This window comes from Eleutherodactylus coqui, chromosome 6 (assembly GCF_035609145.1).
Source record: "Eleutherodactylus coqui strain aEleCoq1 chromosome 6, aEleCoq1.hap1, whole genome shotgun sequence".
NCBI lineage: Eukaryota > Metazoa > Chordata > Amphibia > Anura > Eleutherodactylidae > Eleutherodactylus > Eleutherodactylus coqui.
Genome location: NC_089842.1, coordinates 141025453 through 141038036, shown reverse-complemented (window position 1 = coordinate 141038036; position 12584 = coordinate 141025453). Strand labels below are relative to the sequence as shown.

Below are 12584 nucleotides of genomic sequence, written 5' to 3'. Positions count from 1 at the left end.
TAGAAAACAATCCTTTTCATTTAAGGGAAAACAACTTCCTTCCTGACTCAAAGACTGGCAATCGGAATAATCCCTGGACCATCAGCCTTTCTGAAGTAAGCAGTGACTGCAACATGTAATATTGTAACATTCAAGAAAGGCATTCAGGTCCCTCTTAAATTTTTAGTGAATTTACCATCACCACATCTTCAGGCAGAGAGTTCCATAGTCTCACTGCTCTTACAGTAAAGAACCCCTTTTGTAGGCTGGTGTAGAAACCTCCTTTCCTCTAGACGTAGAGGATGCCCCTTGTTACAGTCCACGGTATAAATAGATGATGGGAGAGATCTCAGTTTTGATGGAAATATTTATACATAGTTATTAGGTCGCTCCTGAGCAGTCTTTTTTTGGAAGCTAAATATCACCTTCTTGCACTACTTTGTGATGCAGGTGCAAAAAAAACATAAAACATAATAACCTCGTCTGTTTACTGAGATCTGTAAAGACGGCCCAGCCAGCTTCACTACTATTATTCGGTGCATTCTCTGCCCATACTGATGAACCAGTATCTTCTGAAGTAACGGATGGGGAGATAGAGGCATCTGTAGATGTGGAATCAAATGTTGCTGTCCAGCCAGGCTCTGAAGATAGGGAAAATAAAAGTATTACACATCTCAAACATCTTATTTAGTAATTATATAAAATTATGCATATTAATTAAGAGCTTAAATCAATGCCTCCAACCTGTTGATGTTTCTGGTGCTGGATCTGTTGTTGAAGGATTAGTACTAGCACCACCGCCAGAATCTTCCTCCTCTTCATCAGAATCTCGACTATCTTCACTATCTGTGCTTCCACAGCTCCTGAAATAAGACACAAAAACTTACTATCAATATCGTTTGTAGCCAAGTATAAAAATAGAAAGCAAAAGTAAGATAAAGGAGGTGAGCTTTGTAATCCCATCTCTACCAGAGTAGCTGGTTCAGAAGAGACACTTTGCACCTCCTCAAAAAAAAAAGCCCATGCCCATAACTAATAGTTGCAAGACAAAATACTCACTCAAGACCCAAAGTATCCTAATTCACAGCAATAACCAGAAGGCAGTTTTCACTTAGACATTATTGCAAATATGCAAAGGAGAGATCTACATAGATCCTTTCCATAATAGATAGTCAGTGTAAAGCAGGTCATAAACATGAGATTGAAGTAGCTGGATGGCTGAAGCAGAAGCAGCCATACACATTTTAGTCCATCTTGAGTATTCGTGTTGCTGAAATACTCTTACATGTTCAATGACATTGGGGGACGGGTGACCAAGCTTTCTGTGGACGTTCTTTCAAAGAAATATCATTCCTAGACAAGGAGATCTTTTGACTGACTGCTGGACGAAAATGTAAAAAAAAAGGCCCAACCTCTTTCCACACGGTCAGCTAAAACAGTCATTTGGTGTCAAATTTTACCCAAGTGTTATCTTTATGGTTGAAATTCTCAATTTTTGTCACCTTTAGTCTAAAATCTATGGAAATCTTAAGAAGATTGAGAGGTTGGTTGCAAATGTTACACTATGAACCAACCGAAGCAGATATGCGCTGAAGATCTACAGAGACTAAAAAGCATTGACTGGCACCTTTGACTTTTCCATACTGTACTGTAAAACCCAGTGTAAAGCCCGCCATACACAGACAGAAGTAGGCTACTAACTGAACAGCTACTGAACGAAGGAATGTCTGGTGAACGTTAATTTTTGCAGATGCAGCCATACACGTTTTAGTCCATACTGGTAGTGGCAGTTGTTCAAACTGGCCATACATGATTAGTGACAGGTGAAAGATCTTTGTGGGAATGAAAAATCATTCATGACAGATCTTTCTTTGAACTAAAAGATCTTTTGACCAACTATCGGATGAAAATGTCAACACTGGCCACGTTATTTCCAGATAATGACTGACTGTCATCATTTGGCTGAATTACTTGTTTGCTGCTATATTCCACCCAATGAACGATCATTTTGATTGAACGTGTCGTGTCCGTTGCAATCAACTTTAGTCTACTGCGTATTAGCATTACAAGTTTAAAGGGGTTATACAGTCTGAACAAAAATGTCTGTTCTCCTCCTAAAACAGCATCACATCCATCCACAAGTTTTGTTTGTACTGCACTGAGCTGAGCTGTAATAAAAGATAACTCATGGACAGATGTGGCGCTGTTACTAGAAAGAGCCAGCCATGTTTTCATATCCTATACAACCTCTTTAATGAGCCTAGTGCAGCAGGAGACCTATGAAAACTCTAAGGCTGCATCCATGCATTCAACACAGCTCAAGGAAAGGTACTGCGTGTGTATAATATATATGGTGCAGGGTGCAGAGGGGTTGTCAGGGTAGCTGGGGCCCAAAAGAAGGTCCCCAGGTCTGCCATCTTAGCACTCCCATTACAAGTGGCCAGAACTATAGTATTTCTGTAATCATACTGACTGGCAAATTAAAAGTTATAAAGGTTGTACCAAAATTACAAGTTGGGACCCGACCCCACTCTCTTCTGCACCATTCGTTTAAATGTATGGAGTGCAGAAATGTGTTCTAGCTTGACCGTGGGTCTCTGGACCCAAACCCAAAGCATCATACATACATAGGATGTTCATCCACAGCAGTGAGGAGGAGACTGAATGGAACACTAGCCAATAGGGTTGCAGAGAAACTCGAGTGGTACCTGCTCAGGTATTTTTCGATAGCCCTATTGAAATTAATGGAGTGCAGATTGCACATCCTTGGCCAGCACTCCCTTCATGCCAGCGTCTCTCCAACTGGTCCACACCCACGATATACTAGTACATTTAACCTCAGCTGATTGCCAGGGGTTTGAGAAACTGGACCTCTCTAGCACTCAGCTTATAAGGGGTTCTCCTCTTTCATGTTTGCATTTGTGGGTGGGTGGTCACATTCATACAAGGATGCTTCCGGGATACATCTTACACTACCTTGTGCCAGTACTCTGCATTGTGCCTGAAGAAAAACGAATCTCCTTCTCCTGCCAGATATCCTCTCCATCTGAGCCTTCATCTTCATCATCATCAAATTGCTGAATGCGCTCTTTGTAGCAAATCTCAAACAAGTTGGAATTTGGCTGCAACACATGAGTATATGGAAAAGCACAATTAATTTATTTTATTTTCTTTAAATAACACAAATACTGGGGAAGGAAAAAAAACTTACACTTTCTTCATCTGCATTCAGGGAAAACGTGATGTTGGCAGTTTTATCAAAGGGAGCACTGACAAAACAAAAAAAACAATGTATTGGAAACTGAATGATACAAAGTTTTTCTTCTATTGCTTGTTGTGTACACACAATTCACATTTCCATTGTGCATTTTAAAGACAACAGAATTGGTTAAAGAAAGGAAAAGGAACTGGCAGAACGTTGCTATTGTCTCATGCAGTGCGACTGATACCATCACCGCCGTCATTATAGCCACGTAATGTATGAGAGACACGTGTCACAGCTACAGTCATGCAAAAACATCCATATCGTGCAAGTGTGACGCCTATTACATCTCAGCTGCTGTTTTGGACTTCCAACAATGAAAGATACAAAAGCTTGTCCCGTGGACAATGTATGTTAAAGGGGTTGTCTCGCGGCAGCAAGTGGGGTTATACACTTCTGTATGGCCATATTAATGCACTTTGTAATATACATCGTGCATTAAATATGAGCCATACAGAAGTTATTCACTTACCTGCTCCGTTGCTGGCGTCCCCGTCGCCATGGATCCGTCTAATTCTGATGTCTTCTTGCTTTTTTAGACGCGCTTGCGTTGTGCGGTCTTCTGCCTGGTGAATGGGGCCGCTCGTGCCGGAGAGCTGGTCACCGCGTCGTCATAGTAGCTCCGCCCCGTCACGTGTGCCGATTCCAGCCAATCAGGAGGCTGGAATCGGCAATGGAACGCACAGAGCCCATGGTGCAACATGGGAGAAGACCCGCGGTGCACCATGGGAGAAAACCGCAGTGCATCCCTGGGAAAGGATCGGCGGCCATCTTAGGGAGAAGATATTTAAAACTTCATATTTCGTTGGATCGGTGAGTAGCAAGCGGTTTAAAAACCGCTTTAAATTGCTATTTTATGCCAGGGGGGTGACAGGGGGAATGGGGTAAGGTAAAATTTTGAGGTTTGCCGCGAGACAACCCCTTTAAGTCACGAGAAAAACCTGTAATGGGCCAGAGTTAAGTGGTTTACAGTTTGGTTACATCTGATATTCAAATTTAACGAAGGTTACGTTAAAAAAAAAAAAAATGTAAAAAAAATGACAGGGATTTTTAAAAATAGATGAGCTATAATTGCTTATTATGGGAAGGCTGCTTTCTGCACACCAGAAAAGTAATATTGTTGGAAGGTCCATGAACACTTTTATAGTTACAACACACAACAGATTTGGCGATGAGAAGGACATGGCCATCTGAAGCCAAACATCACGCAACAAATAAATGCTTGCCATAACCAAAAATAAAATTGCAATTAAGAAAAAAAAAAATCCATAAAGGTGGTGACTGAAGCATATAGGTCGCTGTGCAGTGCCCTACCATAACCGTGTAAGTATGTTTTACCTCTTCAGCTGTCGAAAGTGAGCACTGCAGGTTAGAGAAAGAGAAAGAAATAGCAGAAACTAAGGTGGAGGTAAGGAAAGGTGGCAAAGCAAATCAACTACCGAGCCAACAGGACAATAACAAAAACATCTGTGAGTGCATTGTAAAGCATCCATTCATATGCAGAACAAATCCTCGTCAAATCTACTATAAGGATCGATACACAGTGATTTGAGATGTTGATATTAAACGAAGCAATGTGTAATCAACAGGTGAGGGTCACATGCTTTGGTGAGCATACACAATTAGAGGATAGGACTCTGGCCCTGTAATAGTGGGAGCTACCAATAATTACACTGAACATCTGTAAATAGACATGATTACACTGCTACCCCACCTATACTTATACAGCTTGAGTTTACCTTTGTATACTTAAGGGTTAAAAAATACATTGACAAATGCGGTCAAGTTAATGGCCGTCTGCAAAAGTTATGCACCCAGTAGAACTTGGAGAAGGTGTGTAGAGAGGCCCAAGTGGTGGCCTTACACACTTGAAGTGCCGAAGTCCGTTGCGAGCTGCCTGAGAAGCACCCACTGCCTGGGTCGAATGCGCAGTAATACGGGAAGGAGGCTCCCCTGCCCTTGACATGGCAAAGGCCCTTTCACACGGGCCGATAGTATTTTGTACAACTGCTGACGTCAGCACTCGTGCAGAGCATTCAAACAGAAAGACTTGCCGCCGGCTCACTGGCTTCTTACTCAGTGCTTCACCTCCTATGCGAAGCGCTGAGAAGGGAGCGTTTACACAAAAACGACAAGCCAGCATGCTAATAGTTTTTTTAAGCTGAAAAGTCAGCTTAAACAACTGCTAACAAGCAAGCGCTTTTTTTGCATTCACACTAAAGAATTATATCGCTCAAATTCATCATGGAGTGTCAACGAACAGGTCTACAAGATCGGCATACTATGTAAGACCAGGCCAGTCTAGGGCGATGAGAATCACCGGTAGGTCTTCCATCTTGATCTTCAGGAGTAGTGGGACGAGTGGAAATTTGAGCAATAATTCCCTTGGATGAGTGACTGAGAAAAATGAAGGCAAGATAATTTATTCATTAAAGTGGAAAGCTGAAACCACCTTAGGAAGAAATGATGGCATAGGGCACAGGACCACCTTATCCTGATGGAAGATGGTCAAAGGAGGTGTGTTCGACAAGGCTGCGATGCAAGCTCAGAGAACCATTGAATGGATGTCATCGCTACCAAAAAGGCCACTTGGCAAGACAAAGGCTCAAAAGGGATCAGAGTGCATCATGCATCTAGTACTAAAATCGACGGGATAACGGTGTGGAGGCACAGAGTGGGCACCTTATTGTAGAAAGGTCCGGATGGCCGACTTAGAAGCCAGGGGGCATTGGGAGAAAAAAAAAAAAAAGAATGAACAGCACTGACCCTTCAGGATGCTGAGGCCCAAATCCATGTTCAGACCCGCTTAAAGAGGACAGAACATGGGATAGCAAAAAACACAAAAAGGATGGAAGCTACACTGTTTGCACCAGAGGGGGGAAAAAAAAAAAAAAAAGTCTTCCAGATACAATGGTAAACCCTGGAAGAGGAGGGCTTCATGGCCTTCGTCATAGTTTGATTGGCAGGTTCCACAAAACCATGGGCTCTCAGGACCGTGGCTTCAACCACACTGTTAAACCAAGCGTGGACAAACTCTGGCAAGAGTGGTCCCTGTATGTGGAAATCTTTTAGAAGGGGAAGGCACCATGGAGTGTCAACAGGTATACAAGATCCCCGTACTACTTAAGACTAGGCAAGTCTGGGGCGATGAGAATCACCGGTAAGTCTTTCATCTACCTTCTTCAGGAGTCGTGGGATGAGTGGAAATTGATGGAAAATATACAGGAACTGGAAGTCTGTCCAGGCAATTACGAAAGCATCCACTACTTGAGCTTGGGGATCCCGAGACAGACAAAAAGGTTGGGAGATTACTGTTCATTCTGGATGCCATCAGATCGACGTCCGAATGTCCCTCTTTTGCAAAGAGTTTGGAACACTTGGGGACGTAACTTTCATTCCCCTGGGTTGAACGATTCCCTGCTCAGAATTGTCAGTTATCCAATTGTCCACGCCTGGTATGTGTACAGCTAAAACAACTGGAAGGTGATCTTCGACCCATGCTAGGACTTTTGCTGCCTCTGCCATGACTGCTGACCCGTTAGTCCCGCCTTACTGATTTATGTATGCGACAGCTGTGGGTTTGGACCCAGACAGGGTGTCTTGTCAACTGGGGTGCAAAGTGTTGAAGGTTCACAGTTCAAACAGGCTTATAGGGAGGACCAAGTTCCCTGCACTATGAGCTTCCACAGAATACCCTCCAGCCAAGTAGGCTAGCTTCTATGGTGAGCACCAGCCAGTGAAGAGTCAGACAGGAGCACGACAGAAGGACCTGTGCAGAGTCCAGCCTCTAGGGAAGGGAACGCTAAAGTTGGCAAGGCAGTCAGATCTCTTGATTGAGAGTGTTTGCAGATTTGTCCCTCAGGGAGAAGATGGTCCACTGGAGAGGTTAGATGTGAAACTGATCGAATGTAATCTCCTGAAAAGGATGAAACCATCGGCCCCAGCAATCTCATGCAGTGACAGATCCAGAAAATGATGAAAAAAGTGGCAGCATACAAAAGATTCATAAACTCAATATGATCTTATTACATGATCATTCCATAAAAAAGAAGGGGTAGGCTCCCCCTGCTGGGGCTTTACTTTGAGTGCTGCTGTGTATTCTTCTCTTTTGCAGTGACAGATCGTTCCAGGATTCCAAGCTTGCAGGGAGCACACCTGCCCCCGAATGAGGTGCAATTTCTGTGTTGGGAGTAGAACCCGGGCACAAGCTGTATCAAAGGAGAGACCCAGAAAGTCCAGATGATAGGATGGCGAGTGCAAAGGCTTGAAAGCGTTGAACCTCGACGTATTGATTTAACCTCTTCAGATTCAGAACAGGTTGGACGGGTCCGTCTTTTTGGGCACCACTAAGCTAAAACTGATTAGTTTAGTGCTAGTAGGAGGGGTATAGTAGGTAGCAAGAGATAAACAGTTTTCTGCTTAGTGTCCGCCTCCTAGCGGCAATAGTTATACCCACGGTCTTTTTTGATATCCTCCAATGCAACAGACGGGAAGTTTAGTGAGAAACCTTATAGAAGAACCCTAATCCAACAGATATGGTATAATTTGTGTAAACGATAATTAATTTTATTAGTGTCAACATGCTGGCTTAAAAAAAAAAAAATATATATATTAATATATATATATATTATATATATATATAAATATAAATATATAATATATATATAATATATATAAATATAAACACACACATATTATATATATATATATATATATACACATATATATATATATATATATATATATATATATACACACATATATATACACACACACATATACATATACATATATATATATATATATATATATATATATATATATATATATATATATATATATATATACACACACACACACATATACACACACATATACACACACACACACAACTATTGTATAATTGTGTAAAACTAAAATCAAAGTTGTAATTCTATCCCAAAAGAGGAGGAAAAAAAAACCACAAAAAAAAAGGCCTATTTACATATGTCCTATTGGGCACAAAGATCATAGGAGGAGTGTCCCTCTGATCAGAAACTTCCTCTATGAACCAAGAATCGCTAAGTGCCCGTTTACACTGGCTGAGAAATCATTCTGCGAGATCATCGGTCAGTTTGAATGCTGGCACAAATGGACAAAAGATAAATTTGTTGTTTGTTTAGACAGATTAGCCAGTGTAAACAGGCAGTGAATCTGCTATGAATGACTGACCGTTTACTGTGAATGCACGCGGGCCACTTCGTCTCCAGTTACTAGTGACGATCGTTGCTGTGTAAAAGCACAGAACGATCATAGCTGGGATGGCCTGTTGGGCATCTGTGCCCAACATGTTGTCCCTGGTAAAAGCACTATAAAAAGCTAAATCAACACACAGTATAAAATATCTGATGTGAATCCGCAGTAAAATTGCACACAAAAATTTGCAATGAAATCTGCACCTTTTTAGTGCCGCTTTAGCCATGGATTTCACTCATTACATTGAAATGAATAACAAAAGAGGGGTTGCCAAAGTAAAGTTGCAGAATTATGGTGCGAAAGAATTACACAACTACTCGGTAGTGTGAAATCTAACAAAAAGTGGGTGGAGTGGGTGTCTGGTGGATTTGGTACATCCACGCATTACACATCTATGGCCATTCAGGGAAAAGGTCTAGCTGGTCACAGCTTTAACAACCAACAGCTGATCATTGGGCACTGTCACAAGACAACCAATTTTAAGGAAATATAAAAGGTGAAGACGATTATAAATTGCTGTTCCAATACTTTCATTTAAGACTTTTACCAGCATTTTATGTATTAAATATATCTAGTAGAAAAAATGTTTATTAGCACCCTGGTCAGATCAAGTCATTTCATATATACAATAAGCGCATATGCTTGTTTAAAGCAGATATGTCAGCTGAATATGCTCTCCCATGTAAGAGCTATATATTACATCTACAGGTCTGTACTCCTAGTAGCTACAATTCATTTGTAGAATAGGAGCCCAGAAAAAACAGTGTATAATAAGGAGTTCGCTGTATTCATGAGGGGAGCGCCTTACAAAGGAGCGTTCCCCATCATGAATCCAGTGAATCTACAGCTATGCACTGTACTTTTTCACTGCTCCTTGTGCCAAACCAGAAATATGTTGCCCTCACATAGGACAGCATATTCAGATGACAGATGCACTTTAATATACAAAAGCCTGCAACATGTGGTTTTAGACAACCATAGAAAGGTACGAAGGGTACTGGTGCATCTAGTCTCCACTGGATGTGAGGGGTGAGGGTGGAGACATGGGTTGAGCGCGCACAGCTATAGGGTACGCCCAGGTGATGGGCATATCTGCTCATTGGTTGGCCAGCTCTCCGGAGACAGATGTACCGTCCATCCCCGAGACCTAAGAAGCTTACACATGTGTTCACTTAAGTGCCCTCACCGCTGCACTCGCACATGTCCCAGCCGGCTGAGTGCCATGTCTACTCCATCGCCCTGATCAGCCGATCCCGCTGTCAATCTCTCCCCGTGCCACTGCAGTCACACAACTCCCTGCCGCCGTGCTGACATGTCTGCTCCCGTCGCCCTGATCAGCCGTCCCACTGTCACTCTCGTGGCTGTGGTTTGGTCCCGTCTACCACTGGCACTGTGTACACCACCCATCTCCCTTTGCCAAAATCCCCCCTACTGCCGTGTGGGGACATGGCACCGCTGGACTGCCATGTCTGCTAGTGGGGACGCCGAGTTACAGCCGGCGGAGGGCAAGTGGACGAGCCTCTGGTGGAAACAGCTGGACTGCTTCAGCAGTATGCTGCCCTACATTGTGCGGAGTGCTACAGATGCAGCTATATTGCTTATGTGCGGACTGCTGTCAGCATGCCAGTGTCACCATGGCACAGCTGGAGGAGCCGGCCAAGGAGCGGCATGCTACTTCAAAAAAGACCATCCTCCGAGTACGGTGCACCGGCCTCCAGAGTCCTTAATGTGTTGCCCAGCCAGTTAATCACCTGTTACAGGCGTGTAAGGGCGCCCACCCCATGTCTCCACTCATTCTGCTGGTGGAGACAAAGCAGATGAAGTGCGACAATGATATGCACAACTATATTATTACTAACTTTACGCTCTCTTCTTGCTCTCCAAACTCTTCATCGTTGAACCCAAAATGATCTATAAAAGCAGATGTCATCTGCTGCATTTGGTAGTCAACAAAAGCCTAGAGGGACAGAAACACATAAAATGTACATAAATGGAATGCATGGTATCAATTACTTCAAAAGAATAAAGTACATAAATATACTATCAAACTTTGAATTTCTGAAATCATTCAGGTACACAGGATGAGCAGAAATTCAGCTGCGGCTGTGCCGCGGATCTGGACGGCTTCCATAGGCTTCAATAGAAGCATGCGGGGGACCCGCACCAAAATGTTGCATGCTGGAGGTGCTTTCCCGCACACGCAATCCGCGCCTCAGGGGAAAATGACACCCGCAGGTATTTAACTACCTGCGGGTGTCCAATGCATCCCTATGGGGTGCGGATCACGCGTGCGGGAGAAACGCTGCAGATTTTAAATGATATTTTGCCGTGGACATGAGGCCTAAGTGAAAGTGTATTACTAAATGACCAATAATTGGCAAAGCTTCATTTAGAAGTCCGTTCCTATCTTATAAAGTTATTTTCCTGGGCAGGGCTCTTTAAGTGACAAGGAAGTTATGATGTTTTCTATTCCATAATTTTAGTGTGCCTTGTATGTAAGAAACAATTGCTGTGTCACCTGCTGGAGAACTGCCTCTTGCGGAAAGTTAAATTCCTTCAGGTCACTGTCTTCATCATCACTGGAAGAGTGCATATTTCTTGTGTTTACCTATAGAAAAAAAATGTACATCATTTTTTTCTTTTTCTTTACTGATAAGATTGCAAAATACAAAATACCAAAATTGAGGATTAGCCCTTTACAATCCAAACTCCCTGCCACCTGCACACTCCCCAGCTCATTTTTTGGGGGTGGGAAAGTGCATTGTGGATTCCTTGGAAGTACTCAACAGAAACACGTAGAAATAAACAGTCATGGCGATTTTATTAACAATTTTTCGAAAATTAACCATTTCCAATCCAGGGTCAGGCCAACATTAAGATTTCAATGCATAGCTCTTATGTTAGACGAGGTCAGACACATGTTTCTAAAAGCATGTAGGACAGCGCTCAGATTTTGGAGGCTGTTCTGCCTATGTATGTTACAATGCACAGGATAGCACTCCAATGTCGGAGGCTGTTCTGCATATGTAGGTTACAATGCACAAGATAGCACTCCAATGTCGGAGGCTGTTCTGCATATGTAGGTTACAATGCACAGGATAGCACTCCAATGTCGGAGGCTGTTCTGCATATGTAGGTTACAATGCACAGGATAGCACTCCAATGTCGGAGGCTGTTCTGCATATGTAGGTTACAGTATACAGGACAGCGCTGCGATGTATACTGTTAGCTCTGATGTCTGACCTCGTCCAACAAGTTTCTATGTAGGGAAATCTTAATGTCGGACAGGGGTAGACACTGGATTGGAAAGGGTTAAAATAATAAAAGGCTTGGTATACTCTCCCAGTTGGACATGTGCAGGCTCGGATTCAAACAAATTAGCCAGTCAACACCATACCCAGGTCCCATTATATGACGGAATGTGAACTACATGTTGACTTACTTGATTGTCTATACTAAAGTTGTGGGCCATAAATTGTGTATTGTACACCCTGTGCACTGGGGACATTTTCCACTATGTAATTTACATGTTCTGTTATTTCATGTTAGAACAAAAAAAAAAAAAAAACTTATGAAAAAAAGGGCTAAAATGGTAAACTGATAAGGCGCCCTTGAAATCTCCTCTAACACAAATCAAGAGTATAATCTAACAACCACTGTGTATAAGAACTAACAACTTTACCCCTTAGGCTGCGATATCCCGTGGCAGATCTCCGCTGCGGGACCACAGATAGGCTCACCGCGGAGAATTGCGGCAATTCGCAGCATGCTGCAATTTGCCGGCCGCGAAGAGAATCGCTATAATTCTCTGCTCGTGGACAGGGGGGCTGCGCTTTCCATAGCGTGCACTGCGTTCCCTGTGGACGGATTATCTCCGCGGCGAACACAATGCAAAAACGCCTGTGGACAGAAGCCTTATTGACCGGAGTGTTTCAGTCCTATAGCACCAGACAAGTGGTGGTTTTAAGGTCCTATTTTAGACTACCAAAATTATTTGTCATTTTTTTTTCATGACATAGAGTGATTTAACTTTTCCCCCCCCATGTACTAATGTAATAACTATAAATTAACACTAAACTAAAGAATTGAAATGGGTTCTCTCATTTTG

General features: G+C 42.7%; 1 protein-coding gene across 2 annotated transcripts in view; it reads right to left on the bottom strand.

Annotated features, from left to right (window-relative positions):
• PPP6R1 (protein phosphatase 6 regulatory subunit 1) overlaps positions 1-12584 on the bottom strand; it is a 79508-nt gene that overhangs the window by 11761 nt on the left and 55163 nt on the right. The window contains exons 14-20 of one of the 2 annotated variants that reach the window (XM_066607751.1): positions 10995-11084; positions 10336-10433; positions 4580-4603; positions 3191-3248; positions 2956-3101; positions 724-842; positions 458-620 (exon numbers count right to left, since the gene is read on the bottom strand). In XM_066607751.1, coding sequence (XP_066463848.1) covers positions 458-620; positions 724-842; positions 2956-3101; positions 3191-3248; positions 4580-4603; positions 10336-10433; positions 10995-11084 — 698 coding nt within the window. The remainder of the gene's footprint in view (positions 1-457; positions 621-723; positions 843-2955; positions 3102-3190; positions 3249-4579; positions 4604-10335; positions 10434-10994; positions 11085-12584) is intronic. The other variant, XM_066607752.1, reaches the window with a different exon arrangement.